Genomic DNA, 23,394 nt, shown 5'->3' with positions numbered 1-23,394 from the left:
CTACATTATTCATTCATTGACTCTTAGAATCTAAAGGTTAGAAAGAATCTTGTAGAAATTACTGAGTCTCATCCATCATGGGATTTCTGTCATGTCCCTGGGAAGTGTAATCCAGTTTCTGCTTGAGCACCGGTACTAATTAAGGAATTTAATTCTTTTACAGTTCAGATGGTTTCAGAATGTTTTTCATTATGTAGTACCCTGATCTTCTCTTCCAGAGCTTCCAACCAGTAGTGCTTCTCTGGAAAATGAAGATAAAGCATATTAGCAACCATAGTAATGAGCGTGTCTTAACAGTCTTGCTTTTCTTGTGTTATTGCGCAGGCACCTCTGTGGGCATATATTGCCTGTGCGTGTGGCCTTTTCATCTACCAGTCTTTGGATGCCATAGACGGGAAACAGGCGAGAAGAACCAATAGCAGTACTCCTTTGGGAGAACTTTTTGATCACGGTTGTGATTCACTATCAACAGGTACTATTGATTTTTTTAAATATTAATGATTAATAGTGACAAAGGGGATGTGACGAACAATGTTAGAATAACTAGGAGGTTTATGGTGGTATAATGGTTAAAGTTTTAGTATTTCCAAAAAGCTGTAAAACTGGTTAATGTTTGTTCATTATTAGCTGTATTGGGAAATTTAGAATTTATATTAATTTCCACTAAAGTTCTTTTTAACCGGAAGTATTATTGTTTTGGCACCAGTTATTTTAAAAAATCTTAGGGCCTTGTTGTCATCATCAAAAAAATCTCATAAATTATAGATGTGAGCACAATAGTGGGAGACTAGGAAATTCCTAGTCTTTAGATGGATATTTTGTAGACATTTAAAATTATATCGTAGATTTGGGGTACAACTATGAGAAAAGAACTAGAAAAACACACTAATGTGCTAGCGATAGATGAGTTACTGTAGTTAGATTATAGGTGCTATGTCTCTATTTGTACTGTGTGTGAAGTAATATCTCAGTACTTTTTTAGAGGGCAAAACAAGAGATTTAGGAACTAAATGACAGTTTCTAGCTAGTGTTCACCGCCACCCACACACTTACTTTTAATTAGTTCTGTAGTTGGTTTCTTGTCATTTGGCATAGCAATGAAAATATTTGAAAAGAAAAACAAAACCCTCAATAGTTTTCCCTCGTGGACTCAGATTTGCAGATGTGGGTGCACGTTAAAGTTACTGTTTCTATGTATCCTGACAGCAGAATGATAAGGTATCCTGTTTTATTTTAAGTGATAGTCATTTTTGCTCTGTAGTTTGAGTTCGAAACTTTTATAGGGAAGTCCGTAACGATATCTGCTAAGTAAGAAAAGATGGCTATCCATCTGAAACAAGTAGGTCCCTTTGTGAATTATTTTTTTCTTTTATTTTTTAAAAATATATTTTTATTGATTTTAGAGAGAAAGGGAAAGGGAGAGAGAGAGAGAGAGAGAGAGAGAAACATCAATGATGAGAGAGAATCATTAATCGGCTTGCCTCCTGCACACCCTACACTGGGGATTGAGCCTGCAACCCAGGCATGTGCCCTGACCGCACTGACCAGGAATTGAACTGTGACCTCCTGGTTCATAGGTCGATGCTTAACAACTGAGTCACACCGACCAGGCTAGTTTTTCTTTCTTTTTGACTCTGCCTTGTCATTTTTTTTTACTGCTCACTAGTACACTATCACTAAGTTGGGAGAATACTCCAAAAAAAAAAAAAAAATGCTAAAGTATTTTAGTTGCTTTCAAAAACTTAGGTTTCGCTAAGTGTGTAGAGCAGGGGTCACCAACCGGTGGTCCGTGGACCACTGGTGGTCCGTGAGGTCCAAAAGGTTGGGGACCGCTGGTGTAGAGAAAGAAAAGATTGAAATTACAGGCAACCCTACCTGGTTTGGCCCAGTGGATAGAGCGCTGGCCTGCGGACTGAAGGGTCCCGGGTTCAATTCCAGTCAAGGGCACATGCCCGGGTTGTTGGCTCCATCCCAGTGGGGGGCGTGCAGGAGGCAGCCAATCAATGATTCTCATCATTGATGTTTTTCTCTCTCTCTCTCTCTCTCTCCCTCCCTTTCCCTTCCTCTCTGAAATCAATAAAAATATATTTTTTTAAAAAAGAAGAAATTACAGGATAAACTATAATGTAAAAGATTATATCCTTTCTTGTTTATCATTGATAACTGAGATTGTACATTTACAGCGTCTTTCTTTTGCCTCTAAAATCATTTCAGCTGAGTGTGGGGCCTTCTTGTGTCTGTTTTTGTTTTTTTTAATCCTCACTCAAGGATATTTTTCCATTGATTTTTAGAGAGAGTGGAAGAGAGAGGGAAAGACAGAGAGAAATATTGGAGAGAGAAACACATCGATTGGTTGCCTCTTGCACTCGCCCCAACTAGGGCCCAGGCTGGGGAGGAGCCTGCGACTGAGGTTCATGCCCTTTCGGTCCACAGGCCAATGCTCTATCCACTGAGCCAAACCGGTCAGCTCCGTGTTTTTTTGTTCAGATTGTTCAGGTGTTCATTGTGATCTTTCTTTTGCAGTGTTTGTGGTTCTTGGAACTTGTATTGCGGTGCAACTGGGGACAAATCCCGATTGGATGTTCTTTTGTTGTTTTGCTGGGACGTTCATGTTCTATTGTGCGCACTGGCAAACATATGTTTCTGGAACATTGCGATTTGGAATGTAAGTAGCACTTAATGGTTATTTTGTTATCTTTCAAGCAACAAGAATGTTGCTTATAGGTATGTGAATATTAGGTATTGGTCAAATTACAAAATTAGTTTAGTAAATGAAAGAAGTTGAGAACCCTCATTATTCTAGCCATTACCTAAGGGTCTCCATTATGTGTCCTTCTATCACAGTTTTTTTGGTTTTTGATTTTTTTTAAAATTGATTTCAGAGAGGAAGGAAGAAGTAGAGAGTGATAGAAACATCAATGATGTGAGGGTATCATTGATCGGCTGCCTCCTGCATGCCCCCTGCTGGGGACCGAGCCTGCAATCCAGGCATGTGCCCTGACCAGAATTGAACTGGGACCTCCTGGTTCATAGGTTAACGCTCAACCACTGAGCCACACCAGCCGGGCCTGTGTTTTATTTTCATCTATGAAAATTCATTTTCAGGAAAGAAAAAGATACTTAAAAAGAGCAAAGAGCAACTCTAATTTCTAAATATCGTAGCTTAATAAGGTTTTATTCTTTTCACATTGTTTTATTTATGAATCTATAAAAATATAAACTCTTGGTAATTTGATTGACGTGAGCACACCATATAGGTTATTACTGCCAACAAAATGCCTAAGAATTTAAAAAAATACAAAAACTCCTTCAAACTTCAAAGTGAATAGTTCAGTGTAGTGATCCATAAATATTAATGAGTAAACCAGTCTTGGAATGAGGTTAAGGGTGGAATTGACCAACTAGTGTTTAATTAAGTATCACAGATCCTATTTATACTGCTCAAGTTAATCTTTTATTTTTTTCATGGTGTAAGATTAAAAGAGAAAGAACTTGAAAAAAGACTCAGAATACATCATGAAATGTCAAAATAAAGATCTGATGGTAAATGATAGAGCATCTTAACCTAGTCTCTAATTAAGATGAATCATTAATGGAGTTTTGAATATTAGATCCATAATGAATTTAGTTGTTGAGGTTTTGAAAAATACAGAGTTCATAGAAAGTCAGGTGTTCCCTACAAGTTTAGTTGAGATGACTTTTGCTAAACTTATTTAAATATAATTTAAGATGTTCTTATGACAGTAACTAAATAATTATTAATATTTTGGATATTAGCTAAGAGACATGTCTCAATAAAGGGGTTTAGAAAACATGTTTAAGACCCATTTTAAGATGTTATTTTTATTATAAGAGACAATAGGATGTGAGTGTCCAATTGAAGACTGTATGCATTCATCAGCAGTTTAAAAATGATCAGTGCTAAAAAAAAAAAAAAATGATCAGTGCTCAGAAAATATTTAAAATTTCTGATACTATTTTTAAAAAGCACTGTTTGAAAATATTATGTACCAATGTTTTTTTTTCCTCAGACTTCTACGATCACTTGGTTTGCCCTAATTAAGTGATGGTACTTTTTACTATCTGGATTTCACACAGTTTGTGTTCCAAACTGTGGTATGATCTCAGAGTTAACTTTCAGGCCCTTATTTTGAAAAGGTGTCTGTCACCTAGCCCTAAGGTAGTCTCTTCCCCTTTAAGTAAAGCAGCATCACCCACATGGTGTGAGCCCCGGGGAAGGGAAGGGAAAGCCCTGGGAGCAGGGGAGGAGGAAATGGATGGTGTTTGTGGGCATGACTTGCTCTTACAGCTTTCTGTCCTCCAGTCTTAGCGTTGTCCTGGTGGCGCCACATCATTAGCGCATCAGATGCCTGTAGGGGAGTGGCAGGAGCTAGGGCTGGAGAAGACCCAGAAAATCCAGGGCCTTTGTCCTGCCCGGAAATGTGAGCTTTGATGCTGGATCTGTGGGGAACCTTTGCAGGACCTAACGCAGGGTCAGTCTGACAGCATTCTGATGAGTGGATTGGAGTGGGCCGTGACAGAAGGAAGGAGACCCCTTAGGAGGCATCAGCACAGTGAATGTGAGGAATGAACTCGCACAGAGACTGCTGTGGAAGAGGAAGGGGGGGGTTGGAGATTTAGAGGTAGAAACTGTAGGACATCTCTGTCTGGATATGGAGAGTGAGAGGGAGCGGAGACTGGCATGGCTCCCAGATCACCTTCTCAGGTGGGTGGATGGAAGGTAGAGAAGGCACTACAGGAGAAGGAGCCTTTTGAGAGAGAGAGAGGAAGGGAGGTAGAGAGAGAGAGAAACACTGATTTGTTGTTCCACTCATTTAGGCATTCATTGGTGGATTCGTGTATGTGCCCTGACCAGGGATCGAACCCCAAACCTTGGCCTGGGGACGATACTCCAACCAACTGAGCTACCTGGCCAGGCCGGAGGAGCCTATTTGAAGGGAGAGTTCCATCTAGAAGATGTATATGGGGGATTTTAGACGTCGGATAGGACAAGAATAGCAGAAAACATAGAAAGCAAGCCTAGAAAGAAGCCCATGAAATTGAACAGCGGAGTAGGAGGAGGCATACCGGAATGGATTTTGAAAGAGAACAATGCTAAATGCTGCCAAGACTCAAAATGAGGACAGAAAAGTGTACATTGATTTGGCAGTGTGAGGCCAGCAGAGTGGTTTCTCTGTAGTGGAGGCAGAAGCCAGATTGTAGGGGTGACACGTGAAAGGAATACGTAAGCGCACAGCTAGCGCAGGCCACGTACAGAATGGGTGGCTGTGGTGGGAAGCAGCAAGAGAGAACGTGGCTCAAAGGAGGGAGGGTTTTATATTTTGTAAAAGTTAATTCCCACTAATTTTTAATGGGTAAGGTCCCAGCATACACAGGAAGTCGACTAGAGAGGACAGTAGGGTAAAGACAGGAGCGACTGGCACTGCCTTACAGTGGTGTGAAAATTACAGTGAGATATTGAGGCCAGTTTGCGTTTAACATCTCATTTAAATTAAATAGTATTATAAGGGATTGGTTTTGATTTGGGAAAATTGTATACTATTTTCTGAAATCCTGCATCCACATTAAGGCAACGTTGAATTGATATTTTTAAATTAAAAGTAAGTTACCGCCTTCCTGGAAATACGCTGCCAGTGCTTTACATTTAAGAAGATATTTTTCCAAATGCCAGGGCATACGGAGTAATAACGGTATTTTTAAAGAAGTTCTAAAAACGCCATGCTGGCGTTCCCATGTTCTGCGAGAGCAGGTAGCAGAGGAACATGTCTAAGGAAGCCAAGTCTGTGTCGTGGAGGAGAAAGCCAGAGTTTGTTTTGTTTAATTAGGAAGGAAGGGCAAGGGCAACCCTCAAATGTAGTTTGAATAAAGACATTTTTAAAAATCCCTTCTTCTTATTCAGAGGAAAGTGGAAGCAGCCTTAGGCCCCTTAGGAATTTTATTTTTAAATACTTATTTTAATTATTTTATTTTGATGTTTACACACATACGTGAAAAAAATCACAAGGATTTCTTTTTATATACCATAAATTCAGGTTGCTATCTCTTTAATAACCTTATAAAACAAAATGTTTGCCAAATTAGAAATTTGTATTTGTTTTCCTTAGTCTCCTAATGTCACTATTTTTAGTTCCTGTTAAATGTGCTCTTAGTACCTTGAATAAAGAGGCCCGGTAATGTAATTCATCCATTACTAACTAATTTCCACTCAGCGTCAGGTATTGTGAGTGGCCGGTGGGAGCAGTACCCACCACATCGTACCCAGGGCCCTGTCCTGGCGGTGCGTCTGGTCTGAGCAAGTGGAGCTGGTGGATGAGTACTGCTCATCGGACCCTCCCAGGCCAGCTGAGCCCGTCAGGATCGTTATTATAAGCCTGGATAGGAAAGGCTGGGGAGGGAATAGGTTTAGAGGCTAGAACTTCGTAGAAGGATTGAGTCCGTGGGAGAAGATAAGAATTATGAGTTGAAGCTCATTTGTAAACACTTGTAAAATATTCTTTTAATTGTTTGTCAATTATATTAAATGCAAGAGTTCACATTAAGGTCTAAACCCTCCGTATCCAGGTATTTTTAATGTATAACATGTAGATGTCTGTGTAGAATCATTTTAATAAATTAAATGCTTAGAAACCCTAAACAATCCTTAATGAACTATATTTATGCAAACCGTGGGCCTTAAAAAATCTTTAAGATAGAACTCTGTCTTAAATTATCATTTCAGAAAAAACCTTTGTTTTTTTTAAAAAAAATCTATTTTTATTGATTTCAGAGAGGAAGGAAGAGGGAGAAAGAGATAGAAACATCAATGATGAGAGAGAATCATTGATCGGACACAACCCAGGCATGTGCCCTTGACCAGAATTGAACCTGGGACCCTTCAATCCACAGGCCGAGGCGCTATCCACTGAGCCAAACTGGCTAGGGAAAAAAAAACCACAACTCTGAAGTTACCTTTTCAGGAGGAAAAAAAAAGAAAGTAATTATAGTAAATTGAACTCAGGCCAGTGTTTCTTGCCTCAAGTGTCCTCTCCAAATGGCTTCCTCTGTACATCAGCTTGGGCAAGGCCCTAACCTTCATGGTCCTCATTCTCTAATGTATAAGAGTTTGGGATTAGGTGACATCTAAGGTTCTTTCTGTGAGTCCATTAAATTTACAAAGATTACTTCCAGAGTTCTTATTACTTATAATTATGGCAGGTAGAGTATTTTTCTTCACTTTATTACATTTTTTTTCTATAATTAAATGAAAAAAAATTAATAGGCTATGTATTCTATTGGTAGCCTGACAAATCCAGTTCACCTTCTTACCCAGGTAACCTCTGAAGCAGAGCTAGGGAACCGTTTTTTCTGCCAAGGGCCATTTGGATGTTTATAACATCGTTTGCTCAGTATTATTCACTTAATATAAATTTATGTTGCTATGAAAAAAGCTCCTAGATTTATTGAATTTCAGGTCCCGCCTGCGGTTCCCCTGACAGGGCCAGACCCAATGATTTTGCGGGCCTTATATGGCCTGAGGGCTGGACGTTCCCCACCCCTGCTCTAAAGAATAAATAGTTGAAAACCTCCTAGTCATTAAAAACTATTAATGTCTGATCCACTTCCTGTGCATTGGAAATGAGGAAACTTCTTGTCGAATGCCTTGATAGGATCTGGATCTGTAAATGTTTAAGATTTATCACGTGGATTATTGAACACCAAAGATTTCCCTTTAGTTTCGGTTTTCCCGTGTATTTTTTTCTCAGCAATGATTCACTCATTTGGACTCTGCCCATTTTATCAAAAAATCATGGATAATATCCTAAAGCAACTATATGAATGTAAAACCTGAGTGCAGTTTGGAGTCCAGATCAGCAGGTGAAATTGTGGGCCCTGGTCATTAGCACTCCTTGGTTCTTAGGTTTGATTGTGCCCATTTTATTTGGAGCCTGTTCTAAACCACTAGCTTTTTTCTTTTTTTAATTTAAATTCTTTATTGTTTAAAGTATTACATGAGCCTCCTTTTACCCCCATTGACCTCTCCCCGGCCACCCCCACCCCCAAACTAGCTTTTATCTTATCACCAAAATTGTTTTAGCGATTGAATTGGATGTTTTATTTACTTTGACCACTAATAAACGTTTCCAGTGTAGTAGAGAGTGACAGCTGGAATTAAGGGAAGAGAAAGAGGAGAGGATAAGATTCTGGACTCAAGATGATCAGGAAGCAGAACAGTGAAAAGGCCACTTTGATTTTTGCTCTAACCAATTCCTAAAGGTCACCCTTCCCCACTCGCCCTTGCCCCTTCATGTGTTGATGTTACTGAGAGCAGAGGTAGAGGCGAGGTGAGTGTGGGGTAGTGAAGGGATGCGAGGTGTCCGTGGTTTCCCAAACACTCAGATGTCTGTACATTGGGGCTGCTGGGAAGCATTTACCACAGGCCTGTCCAGATAGGTCCTGGCGCTCACGGTACCTACCTCCCAGACGGTGTGATTATTTGACAAGCAGTAGTCACCATTCCTAGGTCATTGAGAGCTGACTTGTGTTTTTAGTCCTAGTGTTTCCAGCTGCCGATTTACAAGTCATTTATTCAGTGTTATGGTTTTAATTTTTATGCTTTGCTACTATTTGGATTTGGGTAAGAAATGTCCATGTATGCATGGGAGGACGATAGTATTGTATAAATCATATTGTTGAAACTTTAGATGTCTTTATAAGGAGAATGCTACATTTTAAATCTCGCTTTGTTACCTGTTTTAGTAGGGCTCTTTAGCAGAAGCTCTGAGTAAAGCTATTTTGAAATGTTTGTTTCCTTATGCATAGATTCGATGTTACAGAGTCCCAGATCATAATTATAATATGCCAGCTTCTCACAGGAACCCTGGGACCTTGGTTCTGGAACTCCACGGTAACTGCTAGAATATTCATGCTGTCCAATGAACAATGGCGTGAACTCAATGAAGACAGCACCTTTGTCATGCACAGAGTAATTAAACAAAAAATCAAAAGTCTGGTGGTATTTCACAGGCAAACAGGTTATTAGAAAACGAATAATTTTAATATCTAATAGGGCAATAAAAATCCACCCTATTAAACAGAATTTTTTAAAAATAATATTTTGATGATCTGATGCTAAAAACAATTCTCTCTCCCATTTACCTACTGTAACCAATATTATTTTTGCTCTATGTAATATTTTTAAAAAACAAATACCTTTCCACCATGAAATAGAATTCTTTGGGTATTTATATTTTGAAAACAAAGCAAGCAGAGTTTTCGTTAGATACTTAAGTCGAGAGAGCTTTTTATAGCGATGTAGAAAAGATTCCATTTACTCTTTTCACTTACTTAGCGTATCATTTAAGCTATGTAGTACTAGTGCTTCTGCTTCTGTGTGCAGTAATTTTGTTTTTAAAAAATTAATGCTACAAGCTGTTCTCGCTTCTATTATTATGTTTAATATTTTCCTCTCTTGTGCTTTTAAAACTAAGTATCTTTAGCTTTCCTGTTACTATAGTCATCCTTTGACTACTTTCCTTTTCAGGATGTGCTTTTTAATATTAAATACATATTTCTGTAGTTAATGCTAAGAGTAAGAAATGTATCTTTTTCTTCATATATTAGAAGTCTGATTTGACCTTAGGACTTTTAAAATTTCAAGATTTACTAGAAATGGTTTCCCACTAGAATAGGCCAGAATCCTTCACACTTTAGAATGAAAGAGTTTATTTACAAGAAAAATAGAGCTTTGATTCTGTTTATTTTGTAAATCTAGTTATTCAGTGGCAGTAACGATGACTTTGGTGACAAGTAATAGTGAGGGATATTCTACAACTTTTTTTTTTTTTTTTCATCAAAAAAATTTGGCATGTGGAGAATACCGAGTACTCTAGGCATGTTTTAAGAACAAAACTAAAGCCATTTCCAATTGACTTCACAATATATTTTCATAATTATTTGTGGAATTCCCTCCTGGGGTAGAATCATGTGCCTCGTTCAGGGTGTCACCCTATAGCACTCCTTTACTGTTCACCTGTCTTTGGTACTTTCTCCAAAGACCTGAGGCTTTATGCTCACTGCACTTGTCTAGATTTGTAATTTTCTATAGCTCATCTGTTACTATTAATTACATTCACCAAAGGTCACTGTCACCACTATTCCTAATGAAATTCATAGTCAAGATATGGACTATATTGCTTACTTTCACTGTGTTTATCTGTGATAACTAAGTGCCCTATATTTAGAGGTCCCTCCTATTAAAATGTTTGTGGAAACTAATGCATTTTCATTGTAACCTGAAAGATGCTTTTCCTCCACATACACTGTCTTCCCTTTCACCAGTTGCTGCGAACCTGCAGATTTCTTCTTTTGCTTTTAGTATTTGTCACTTTAACTGATTTGCTCATTTAAATAAAATTGTCAGATGTACTTATTTTTTCTTACAGAGTTCAGGGGAAAAATAAGCCTCACAACAAGTGGTTATTTCTAATTTGTTTCCAAATTAATTTCATTTATTAACATCGAAACTTCCTATGTCAGCACTTGCCTATTGGGCTGTGCCATTTTAGAGAAAATTGTGTGAGAAGACGAGAAACATCATCCTGAAACGTATAAACATCCCAGTGATAGCAAGTTAAACACTGTGACAGACATTTGTCCCTGTTGATTCATAGTCTAACATTTAGGAGAGTTTGGTCAGCATTGCGTAGGAACAACACTTACTATCTCTCATGGGCCCGTGGAAGTCATTTTGCCTATCTTACTAAATGTCTCACCTATAGGATGGTAGTACTAGGTCCTGCCTCCCAGCATGATTTTGAAGATTAAGAGTAAAAAAAATACAGTGTGTTAACTATAGTGACTGGCATATAATAAGTGGTCATTACCATTATTACTAATTTTCAGACCTGTGTTAGTAACTCCCGATGGTCTACAGGTTTCTTCCGGAATTGATTGTGCTAGTGTGAGTGGGAGAATACACCTGGGAACCCTTTATTTAACTCCAAGATGATCACTCAGTGAGGTGAGAGGACTGTTTTCCAAGATGAGAAGGACAGGCTGCCCCTTAGCAAACTTGGATCCCTCTTGGCGGACCTGCTCTACGCTAGCCCTTGGCTATTCTCTTCTTACTCAAAGTCACTAGACAGGTTATTTTTAGTTTTTGTTTTAAGTCTTCAAAGATAATCTAAAGATCCTGGTAATCATTCACATGGTAGACAATACTGTTTTAAATAATTCAGCTTACCTCAGAAATAGACATTTAGACTTCCTCTGTAGATATCACTTGAATTTAAAATACTCATGGTTATCACTCAGCTGTACTGGTAATACTTATTTAGCATTAACCTAAGCTTGCCATGCCCAGTTTGCCCCTTATCAAGGGCAGGAAGTTAAATATCGGAAGGCAGTGTGTTGCATTTCGAGCTAATCTTTACTCCAGGCTGCCAGTCTTCTCCCCACCCCTGGTATTCCTGGTAACGTACATAAGGAATGCCTTATTCTGGTTATGCATGTTCCCTAGCACCTCAGGTCCATTTATGAATAATTGCAAATCTGCAGTTAATAGCAATCTAATCTTTGAATAGGATTCCAGGCACCTTCAATGACTTTTGAATAAAATGCTTCTTTTGAAATAATAGCTCACAAGTCAAATTGTACAAACCTGGGTTTCTTTGACTTGGTGAATTTAGCCCTAGTGCATGTGTTAACCAAGCTGGTAGCCAACCCAGATTACAACACAATTATATTTGCTGTGTATAGTTTAACAAAAAAAAAAATCATGTTTGCAAATTTGCAAGTCTATCTTTGAAATGCACACAATACGTAAAACATTCTGGGCAAAGGTGATTGGTGATTACCATGCTTATCAACCCTCCCCGAATGTCAGTTAAACCCCTTCACGCCCTCAATACTGAGTTGTCTTGGAATTCGAACCAAGTGCATGTGGTAGGTATCCCAGTTTGGGGCTTTGTCAAGATCTTTCATGTTTTCTATTCTCTTTTACATTTATCCGAGGTACAAATAATTGCATGAGGTTCCCTCCATTTTTATTTTGTAATTCTATACTTCTGGCCCTTCCCCTCCCACAAGGCTACTTCATATATCCAGCAAAATGTTGTAAGATGTCTGCCCTCCACCCGACACAGAGCCGATCATCTTTGACACCTGCTTAGCCTCCTGAGTCTGCTACTGAGTGTAATTTTCCTTATTGGCAACACCACTCACCAGGTCAGCTCTACAGATTCTTTTTAGCCTAACCCAGTCCATTTCCCCCCCATTAAAAAATGTGTATATCAAGATAACTGCATTACTGTATGTTTGCAGCTTAATCAGCTTGTTTAAAAACCATTCTTGAACACACGAGGATCAGGGTTTTTTAGCGGTGAGAGACCGGTTTCAGCCTAGTTACTTGCTGTGGGTTTGAGAGCTTCCGACCCTTAAATTGTTTGTTCTCAGTGTCAGCTTTAGAAATGAGTGCTCGGCTCTGCTCTGGGAGTTGAACCCCCTAGCTGCTGTCGATACCTATTTTTCTTAGACTTAAAAAAAAAAAGCTTACTTTCATAACAGATAAATTACTCACTTTGTTTAAAAACTAACATTATAAAAAAAAGATATGTAGTTAGTGGTCTCCCACCTCCTCTCCCAGCAGGCTGGTTCCCATGCTGCCCTCCACTAGGTAACTACTGTTCTCAGTTTATGATTTATCCTTCCAGCAACTTGTTATAGAATTAATGGCAAAAATAAAAAATAGAATATTTTTATATAGAAAAAGTAACATATGCACAATCTAGAACATAGTTGTTTTTTTTTTACCTATTATGTCATTAGTATGTGTCTATATCAGTATGTAGGGAGCTGCCCCACTCTTCTTTAAAAAGCTACCAGATATGCCGCCCAGGCACCTAATTTCTGGGACCACACCCTCATTTCTACTTTGCTATTATAAATAACACGGTAAGGAAACACCTTGTGCGAACATGGTGTGCAGGCGTATCCGTAGGGTAAGTTCTCAACATTCAAAGGCCTTTGGATCCAGGCCTCTGGGGATGAGAGCCTCCAGGTTTGACAAGTGCCGGCAGGAAGGGAACCCCAGTGCAGGCTTTGCTCCTCAGTCTTTTTGCCCGTGTTCTTTTTTCCAGACTCTCGGCCCTCTCATTTCTGCTGCCCTGTTTTTGCACCACGTTTGCCTCTTTTTGACTGTACGATCATTCCCAGCTACCTCGAAGCTAACTCTTGGCTGCTTTCAATGTCTTCTTTCCAGAAACCTTTGGGTAGTTGACCTAATAAACATGAGAATTTGACAACTGGGTGGAACTTTTTTCACCCCCGTACCATGGAAGGCCTGACATGAGGCTGTCTAAAGGGCAGTCCGTTGTACAAGGTCTCCGTAGTTTTTTGCGACTAGTGAAAGCTCTCCATTTCTTCAGCTGGATACTACAAAGCAGTATTTCAAGATCTCGTGTTATACGGCGGTCCAACGCAATCCTCTGCTTGACACTCAAAATTTAATACACACACTTCGTGTTGTTTTTTTTTTGGTTGGAAAGGTTACGCTCTAGTTTTCAGCCCAACCTCAGAAACTTCCTTTGGAAAGGAGGGGTTTTTATTGCTCTGTGAAATTCATCAAATTAAATGAAAAGGCTCTGGATTTTATTTGATTTTGCTCATAACAAATTTGTGACACCTCCTCTTCCCCTTTCCTCGATATTTGAGATTTTTGTCGATTGTGCATGATAGAGGAACGCTGCTAAGCTTGCAACTAATGAACTTGAAATTGTTTTGAGTAATTCTGCTTTTTTGGCTTTTTGTACCTAATCAGAATTGATGTGACTGAAGTGCAAATCTTCATAATAATCATGCATTTGCTGGCAGTGATTGGAGGACCACCTTTTTGGCAATCTATGGTAATTTCATTCACATTGTGTATCCCATGTCATGCATGTTGTCTTTTGCTTGTGTTTCTAATATAGGATAACACGGTTACAGGGTGAAATGTAAAATTATTTTGTTTTTTTTCTGAAAACGAAAGGCTCACAGCAGTCGGACACCAACTTCTCTCTAGGGCCTGGTGGCTTTCACTAGCCTTCTACGTGGTGCCTTAGGTGCCCCCAGGGCTGGTTCTCAAGGCGCTTTCCAATGATGACTTGTCACTCCATTTTACTAGTACAGCCGAGGAAGCAGCAGGGAGCGTGAGATAACCAATGACGTGGTTAAATTGGCCCTTTTATTCCATTTCTGAACTCAGTTTTTTGGTCATATGCTTAAAGCCGAGTGGCAGATTTGGGGTAGGAAGTTAGCTCTGGCCCCCCAACAGAACCGATGCTATTGAAGCCGGTGCCATAGTGGGTTTTGGTGTGTGGTTGTTTTAACAAGCCACGCCCTAGGTTTTCAACCTGACCTAAACTATAGGCTCCCCTCCAGTCCCAAATTCTCCTCCAGAAACCTCTGGAAGAGGGACTGTGAAATGTGTGCCATGGAGGCTCAGACACAGGCTCGGGAGCCCGCCTGCCTGAGTCGGCCCCAGCTCCCATCTCCTGTGGGAACGTCCCCTGTCAGCTCCCTGCTGCTTCCTCCCTCCTCTGTACAATGACAGCAGCCCCGACCCCATCGGGTGATTTTTGTGGATTAAATGAGTAAATATGTGTAAAGCACTTAGAACGGTGCCCATCACACCATAAGCCTCAAATGTTGCTGCTCTTACAGTGAGAATGTACCCTCCAGATCTGAGCCAAAGTAGTTTGTCCTCCCTGGCCCGGGTAACCTCGGACCGCTCCCACCACCCGAGCAGAGCACAGTATTTGTCACTTAGTAGGTGTTACCTTACCAGAAAGATTGACTGCTTCTATGCGAACATAGTTCTTAAAAACCAGATTAATTTCAAGGTATAAGGGAAGTTTACCGAGCAAGAGTTTTCCCTCACCTAAGTCACTTTATGATGGTAAATTAGTTACTTGAGGAAGTGAAATTAACACACTTCCCTAAGTATTTATTGCCAGAAATTATTTAATGCCCTTTATTTGGGGGGCAGGGGGTGGAGGATGAAGGGATAAAAATAATCTATAGTCAACAAGAAAAAGTTTGAAACTATTTAGTCATGTACGTAATATCATTCAGATTCACATCTTTCCTACACGCAGTCTCAAAGCCAATATGGTCTTCAGTGAATTCTGACATCTATAGCTCTCACTAGAGAATTTTATTACTTTTGCTCTCCACTAGGTTAGTAGTTATTTTTTTATATAACTGCGTTTTAAAAATAATTCAGCCATAGAGGAAGGATTTTTCTTTTCCTAAAACTAGATCATAAAGCCTAAGCCTAAAGCCTACCCCCACTTAAATTTGTTATATGGCTTTGTGTTTTATTCCAAAATCTCCGCCCTCCCCCCCAAAAATTATTTTGAACATCTTAAACATAGATAAATAACCATAGTTTTAGCATACTGTGACAAAAAGGAAATGGGATTCTGGCTTGATCATCCAGAAACAAAGCCAGCATCAGGTATGTAGACCTGTCCATCCAGTTATCCTCATCAGTACGAAGCACACGGAGCACTGTTGTACGTGAAGTTACGCTTAGGCTACACACATCTCCTTATCCTTTGGCTTTTGCCTGGCAGTAAATTTGCTGCAGGTATACTTGTTGCCTTTTTTAAATTAGGATTTATGCACACATCAGAGATGTAATTTTTTTAAAGGATCAAATATTTTGTCCTATCTTTATTGATAATTAAGAAAGTATAGTCATCCTTTTTTATTAAGTGTTCTACAAGGAACCCTCGGGCTCCAGGCTAACCTGGAGTTCGCAGACCCCCCAGTCCAGTTTCAGGGCTAGGGAGGTGAGTAGCAGAGGGAACCCCCCGCCCTGTCTTATTCGCATCACCGGTCCTCCTGTCACCATCAGTGGATGAAAAGGGAGGACTTCAGATCCTGGTGCTCTTTGGGGGCGTAGAGAAAAGGTCTGTGTTCTTTGAGCGGACGGTCCCCAGGAGAGTCCCACAACTGACCGCAGGCCACTGCATTTCACCGTTTTCTCCTTACTTGGCCCTAAGCATTTATGGATGAACATGTTCGTTCAGGAAAGAGTACTATGTGTAGTGTTCCCACTTACCTGTGTGCCAAAATGGAGAGATGGTTTGTTTAGGGCCTAGACGTGAAATTTTCATCTCTTGTGAGGTTGATGTCATAAAATGGAAAATGCTTTCTAAGTCCTCATTCAAAAGCTTTTACTAATATTCAGAAAGCAAATTTATGGCAAACAAACAAAAACAGTGCAGAGGTCTTCATAACGCTGATTGCAGGAGGTCAGCTACCGTGCAAAGGTAAGTGGTTCGTGTCCGCTGCTTATGGAGCACACATTCTTGCTGCTCTTCTTTCTCTTCAAAGAGACCAGTTTTTACCATTTTGTTTTGTTTGGTTGGGTATTTTTGGTCTTGATTTTTTTTTCTTTCTTTTTCTTCTTTTTTTTATTAAGGAAAAAATACTTTTATGCACAGAAGTCCACTAGGGCGTGGTTTACATGTTGCAAGAAATAAAATAACACATTTGTGTGTGTGTTGCTTCCCAAAGGGATATATCTGTTTGGAATGCCTGGGAACTATCTGTTACCCTATCACTCTTCTGAAATGCGGGGGGGGGGGGGGGGGGGACATACAGCTTTGAAGGGGACCCACAAATAATCCCCACAGGGTTGCTCTCACTGACATTTGATTCTCGTAAATGTACTAGTTGATTAAATGTGTGTGTGTATTAAGCCATGAGACGTTATTCATTAGGTAGAACTGAAGACTTGGTAGTGTAATTTATATCTCATTCTCAAAGTAAAAGACTTAAGAAGTGCAGTTTTTCTTAAAGGTGAACACTAATGTTACATTGTCTTTTCATAGAATTCACTTGTATTAAAAGTATTTACAAATAGTCATAGCTCACATTCTTTGGAAGAAAGTATCTATACTCAAAATAGTACTTTCTATTTTTGCTGAAATTTATAGAACCTATAAGAACACTTTATTATGCTCATAAGAAAACTAGTGTAACAGCTAGTAACCGATATTCTACATTAACCCAAACCATTGAACCAAAACATGGGTCCATTGTCAATCTGGCAAATTGAGGGTTTAAGATCTTTTTTCCACTTCCACCCTTTTCAAACATAAATTCCATTAGATTGGTATTACTTTGGATGCAGCCAGGGAATCCAGAGGGTTTTTCCCTGGCTGTGGGGCAGGCCCCAGGCGAGCTTGTCTTGTCCTGCCCAGTCTCCGAGGCCCCAAAGCCCTGGAGGCCGAGGGAAAGGTGTCTTCAGCTTTCTGGCTGCTCCTGCAGAGCGGGTGCGCTGTGGCCACCGTGGATGCGCCCCAGGAAGACAGAGAGAGACCGGGAAAGACGGTGTGCCCACCCTCCTTAATCTTGGGTGTGAGGTGCCAGTGGCAACACTTCTGGTGCTTTTTGTAAGCGGATCAATTGGTGCCAACTTCGAAGGGCTCATCACCGGGAGAGGCTCGGGATCCCGCTGGCCTCAGCGTTCCCTTCACTCGGCCTCTGATTTCCTGGTAGCCCCTTTCCCTGTTCCCTCTCAGTGGGGGCCCGTGTGTCTTATACGCTCGCAAAACTAATTCCACATGGAGAGTAAGAGAAAGGGAGCACTTCATCCAGCAGGTGCGTGCGGAGCCCCTGCAATATGTGGGGCTCTAGAGAGAAGGTAAAAATCAACTCAGACACAGCCTTACACCCAGGAGCTCAGGGTTGGTGCGTGTGGCCATCCCATGACGGGTGAACAGCGTCCTCGGCATGTTTCTGGTACTTGCTTCTGAGCCTGTTCTTGCTCACTTTGGGTCCAAGCCACGTACTGATTTGCCTGGCTTTGCTAATGTTTCTGCTGCTCCTCCTTTCAAAAGGCAACCATTTCCATGATCCAAAGCATTTTCCAGATTTTAAATACAGCTGTGACGCTGTCCAGCCCAGCTGTGCACAGCTCTCTGCAAGGCCAGCCTTGGCGCTCATTCCGTCCGCTGGCCCGCATTCAGGCAGGCCCTTAATGCCTCGCTGCTTTGGAAATGTGGGAGAGTGTAGGGTTTCCCTCTTGCCAGACAGGTCCTTTGTCACGGGAGCAGAAAGGGAGCCAGCCCGCATTGGAGTTTCCGCCAGGTGCATCAGGTTCGCACTGCCATAGCTCTAGTTTTCTGAACTGGAGCAGAAAGGTCTCTTGGAATTCAAGCAGCCATGGTGTTGGTTTCCTCTTTTATGGAAAACAAGCTTTGGATCGGTCTGTAGGGTTTGGGGATCGGTTAGGGAAGGAGCACAGCATTGAGGATGGTCCAGGGAGTTCTGGGCTTGGTTTTGAAGTTGACCTATTTCATGTTAGAAGCGTAAACACCACCACAGTACAACTTGAAGTTCAAACAGTTGATTCCAACTTTTTTTTTTTTTTAGAGTTGCAGTTTTGCAAGAGGTCAGAGAGTTGTGTAAACAAACAGAGGTCTTAAGAATTTTGAAGAAATTGAGGAGCTAAACATTAAGAATTATATCTACTAATTTTACTGCAGTTTTATACATATGAACAAATAGAAAATCTCAGATTTCCTATTTGGTTTTAAAAAGTGTAGGCAGATGGCAGCCTAAAAAGCGTCAGCAGCCCTCATTGTTCTCATTGTAAAAACTCATTGCCTGCTAAGCCTGGGCTTTGGGAATCTCGTTCCTATAGTCATTTGTTTCTGTTTTTAGACTCTTATCATTTTGTTGCTGCTTTCTTTCCATCTATATTGGACAAAACTTGAGACTTTAGAAAAGCTAAAGGGGAGGTATAGGAAGGGAGAGATTATTAAATGATTTTAAATATTAATGCAAGTATATTTCATTTTAAATGACGGACTTGTATTTGCAAGATTAAATACATGATCTCAGTCCACTCAGCCGCCCTTGTTTTAAATCAGCCCCTTTCCTACTTGGATGTGCTTGCCGTGTTTGTCCCCCACACGTGAACGCCTTCTTCCTTGCCCTCTGCTTCCTAGCTGCTTGTATCCTAACAATTTGGCCTTGGGAACTCTTCTGAGTAGAACTTCTGTCTTCCATTCTCCAGTTTACAAATTTTTGTTTTCAATCCAGATGCGAATATTTTTAGTCTTTCATCATCCACACTTTATCGTAACAATGAGTCACAAATTACGGTTATAGAGGTAGAGTTTAAGTATTTACTAGACTGGGGGGCATGGAGAAGAACATACCAGAATATGAACTGAGTATGTAACTGTTCTGTTTTCCTATTTCAGTTTGTATATATTTTAATTGCTCTTTCTCTCTACCTATTAAAGATTCCAGTGCTGAATATTCAAGTGAAAATTTTTCCTGCACTTTGTACTGTCGCAGGGACCATATTTTCCTGTACGAATTATTTCCGTGTAATCTTCACAGGTGGTGTTGGGAAAAACGGATCAACAATCGCAGTGAGTATTGCTTATGCTAGGACTCAGGTGTGGGGGTCACTTTGTTTTTCATTTGAATTATATGAAATCGCCCAGCCAGCATGGCTCAGTGGTTGAGCATTGACCTATGAACCAGGAGGTCACAGTTCAGTTCTGGTCAGGGGCACATGCCTGGATTGCGGGCTTGATCCCCAGCAGGGGGCATGCAGGAGGCAGCCGATCAATGATTCTCTCTCATCACTGATGTTTCAAGCTCTCTCTCTCCATTCCTCTCTGAAATCAATAAAAATTGTATTGAATTATATAAAATCACTTGTCAACTAGGAGTTTCCACTTAGTCTTAAAAATAGTAATATCCAAAACTTCAGCTTTATTTATACATGCATACAATGATACGCTTATATTTATGTGATATGCACAAACTTTTATGCACTGTGTTTTTTGTGTGTTTTTTGTTTTTTTTAAAGTATGGCCTGCTTTATAAAATAAGCCTGGCCTCTTAAAAGTGAACTCCTCAGTTTGTGCCTTCCCAGTCCGGGCGGCTGCTTTTGCTGAGCTGTTCTGATGCTCCATTGTAGGAACTGTTGGCTGTCAGATTCCACGAGGCTCTTAAAAGCTAGAGTTGGTCAGTATCGAATCCCACTAATCCATCTCCTCTCTGCCCTGCACAGGGAACAAGTGTCCTTTCTCCTTTTCTCCACATTGGATCCGTGATCACATTAGCTGTGATGATCTACAAGAAATCCGCAGTCCAGCTTTTCGAAAAGCATCCCTGTCTTTATATACTGACATTTGGTTTTGTATCTGCTAAAATCACCAATAAGCTTGTGGTAAGCACGAACGTTTTTGTTTGTTTTTCATTTTCATCTGATTCTGGTTTTAGGGCTGTAGTTTTCATTCCGTAGTTTCCTAAGGAGTTGTCGAGTTTGCTCTCCTCCGATCAGGATCTCCTGACATCAGTCTGGGCACTGTTGGTATCTTCTGTGAAGCGACAGTGAGATTACCAGGAGCTCCTTGAGCCACCGTAGTTCTCCCCTCTCCCCACAATTTCATGTGCTTAGTTTGCTCACCTGCATTCTTCAGTCTCAGTCTAGACCAGGGGTGGGCAAACTTTTTGACTCGAGGGCCACAATGGGTTCTTAAACTGGACCGGAGGGCCGGAACAAAAGCATGGATGGAGTGTTTGTGTGAACTAATATAAATTCAAAGTAAACATCATTACATAAAAGGGTATGGTCTTTTTTTTTTTTTTAGTTTTATTCATTTCAAACGGGCCGGATCCAGCCCGCGGGCCGTAGTTTGCCCACGGCTGGACTAGACACTCAAATTAGGCTCCTGGTGAGATGCATGCTTGGGGGCCTAGTTGATGGGAGAGCCCTTTGGTGTGTAGCTCTCACACACACCTCGTGTTGTCAGGTTTTTAGTTTGGGAAATTCAACGTATGTTGCTAAAGAATTCTTGAGACTTGCTGTTCGAGCACAGTGCTGGTTTTCTGTGTCGCTCACCATTGCTCCAACACGGAAATGCCCACGCCAGTGATTCTCTTTCTTTCCTAGGTGGCGCACATGACGAAGAGTGAAATGCATTTGCACGACACAGCCTTCATAGGCCCAGCACTTCTGTTTCTGGATCAGTATTTCAACAGCTTTATCGATGAATATATTGTGCTTTGGATTGCCCTGGTAGGTATTGTATTTCATGATGTGGAGGCTACTTATTGTTTCAGTGGGCCAGTCCTGAGAGATCCATCTTGCAATTGTAATGATTTGGAGTGTCAAAGCCTCATTTATAGGACCTTGTGGGAGTTCCTTGTGGCTTCATCTTTGAACCATTTTTTACATTATTTTTAATTCTGCCTGCATTAGGGCTTATAAATTCCATATTTCTGACTGTAAAGCAGGAGTTGGCAAACTTCACCCAGGGTGCCAATGGCCTGGTTTTGAAAATAAAGTTTTATTGGAACACAGCCATGGCCATGCATGTTTGTATTGTCCGTGGCTGCATTCATGCAATAATGGCAGAGTTGAGCATTCGTGACAAAGACCGTGTGGTCCGCAAAGCCTGAAATAATGACTGTGTCTCTAAGAAAGAGTTTGTTGGTCCTTGTTGTAAAGGAAGAATCAGTGAGTTCTGAGATGTTAAATTGTATGGAATGGAGGGTGACTCTGAAGAGAAGGGGAGAAAGCCAGAAGCCACGCCTCTGCGCTGTCGAAGCTGAGGGCACCCTATGCAGGTCAGGTGACTCTGATCGTCTTCTCTTTTCGTTCCAGGTCTTCTCTTTCTTTGATTTGATCCGCTACTGTGTCAGCGTCTGCAATCAGATCGCATCTCACCTGCACATACACGTCTTCAGAATCAAAGTCTCTACAGCTCACTCGAACCATCACTAGTGATGGCGTCGGTGTGGTATAGGAAACTCGTGCTTTCTGCAGGAAAGAATCTGAACATATTAATGAGAGTGGGGAGGACAAGAGCAAGTATAATTTATAATAATCAACGTGGTATAACTTTTATCCTTTGTTACTGGTAACACTCCTTAACGATCCTCTGTGAGAATGGGAGTTTTGAGTCCTGTCCTGTATATTGTACATGTTGATGTACAGGTTTTGGCCAAGCGAGCGTGTGGGGAACAGTGCCATGGCTTGTAAGCTCTCCTGGATTCAGAATAAAATGGTCATGCGGGGCTGATCCCCTTCAGTGGAGATTTCTTAGGTAGAATATTTGCAGGCCAAAAGACGGTTGCTTTATAATTTTAACAAATCATCATCGTTTAGTGACATCTTTGATTCATGTCTTCTCAAGCTTTCTTTGCAAAGGAGCTCAGCTCAGGAGCACATGTCCCCCACTGGCGTGTGAGGGGGAGCTAGTGACCAACACCCGGAATTCGGAGGGAAAGGTTTCCTATCTTGACATCGTGGAGGAAGTCATTTTTTTATTGCTCAAGAAATGGAGTGTCTCACGGGCTGGGACCCTGTCAGCATGCGGAATAATGTACCTTTGTCGATTCATTTTATTTTTTTAAATAAATATATGATCTGAAAGCCAGCGTTTTTCTCAATTTTATTCACTGGAAAAATAAGTTTTAATGTCATTTTTCAAACTTGGAGCAAAATTTCTGTTCTTTAATAAATAAGAAAATTTGGTCAGCTGTGTTGTTCTGTCCTGTGACCTTTCTATTTTGTATAAATTATTCAACTTAAAACAGGAGAACTGTATTCTTTTCCCCTCCTGATAGTTTTGTTGTTGTTGTCCTCACCCTGTCCCACCCTCCAAAGACATCTGTGTTCTTTGTATAGGATTGAGGGACCTGAGGGCCACACTCATATACACACACTAAAAAGATGCAATTCTTGGCCCAGCCGGCATGGCTCAGTGGTTGAGCATTGACCTATGAACCAGAAGGTCCCAGTTCGATTCCCAGTCAGGGCACATGCCTGGGTCCCCAGTGTGGGGCGTGCAGGAGGCAGCTGATCAGTGATTCTCATCACTGATGTTTCTCTCTCTCCCTCTCCCTTCCTCTCTGGAATCACAAAATAAAAACTAAAAAATGCAATTCTTGAAAAAATGCTTCTGAATATTCCCCATCCCTTCCACTGTTTCAGCAGAAGGTAGGAGAGGTGTGGAGGGAAAGTGGACTAGGTGACCCCTAAACTTCGGACTCTACGGTTGCCTTTTCTCCAGAGAGAAAAAAATGTCACTGTGGGATTCCCTCCACCTTTAGCTGAAGGGTTGAACTGGGCTTCCCAAAATAGCAAGAAGGAAGTAGGATGTCGAAAACAGCTTCCAAACAAGGTGGTGGGTGGACAGGCCTATTTATGGACACCTGCCTCCTGCTCACTGACATTGCCGCCCTGCGTGACCCCAGACCACAAATTCCTCCCTCTGGCTCACAGCCCTTCCTCCCAGGAACCTGGAGAGCTCGCTTGCCCCGTCCCAGCGCTGTGGCCAGTGCACCTGTGTCCCTGACCCCGCCTGGTGC

General features: G+C 41.0%; 2 protein-coding genes across 5 annotated transcripts in view; both read left to right on the top strand.

Annotated features, from left to right (window-relative positions):
- The window catches only part of CEPT1 (choline/ethanolamine phosphotransferase 1), a 32,454-nt gene extending 9,994 nt beyond the window's left edge, over positions 1–22,460 (top strand). For 2 of the 4 annotated variants that reach the window (XM_059675191.1, XM_059675192.1), the window contains exons 3-10: positions 325–472; positions 2,524–2,665; positions 8,821–8,905; positions 19,305–19,436; positions 20,087–20,245; positions 20,972–21,097; positions 21,686–21,775; positions 22,218–22,460. In XM_059675191.1, coding sequence (XP_059531174.1) covers positions 325–472; positions 2,524–2,665; positions 8,821–8,905; positions 19,305–19,436; positions 20,087–20,245; positions 20,972–21,097; positions 21,686–21,775; positions 22,218–22,271 — 936 coding nt within the window. In that variant the 3' untranslated portion in view covers positions 22,272–22,460. Of the gene's footprint in view, positions 1–324; positions 473–2,523; positions 2,666–8,820; positions 8,906–13,816; positions 13,902–19,304; positions 19,437–20,086; positions 20,246–20,971; positions 21,098–21,685 lie in introns of all 4 variants that reach the window. The other 2 variants (XM_059675190.1, XM_059675193.1) reach the window with 2 other exon arrangements.
- LOC132221370 (acidic mammalian chitinase) overlaps positions 1–23,394 on the top strand; it is a 147,592-nt gene that overhangs the window by 65,063 nt on the left and 59,135 nt on the right. The window lies entirely within an intron of this gene.

This window comes from Myotis daubentonii, chromosome 18, assembly GCF_963259705.1.
Source record: "Myotis daubentonii chromosome 18, mMyoDau2.1, whole genome shotgun sequence".
Lineage (NCBI taxonomy): Eukaryota > Metazoa > Chordata > Mammalia > Chiroptera > Vespertilionidae > Myotis > Myotis daubentonii.
This window is presented reverse-complemented; position numbering and strand designations above follow the sequence as displayed.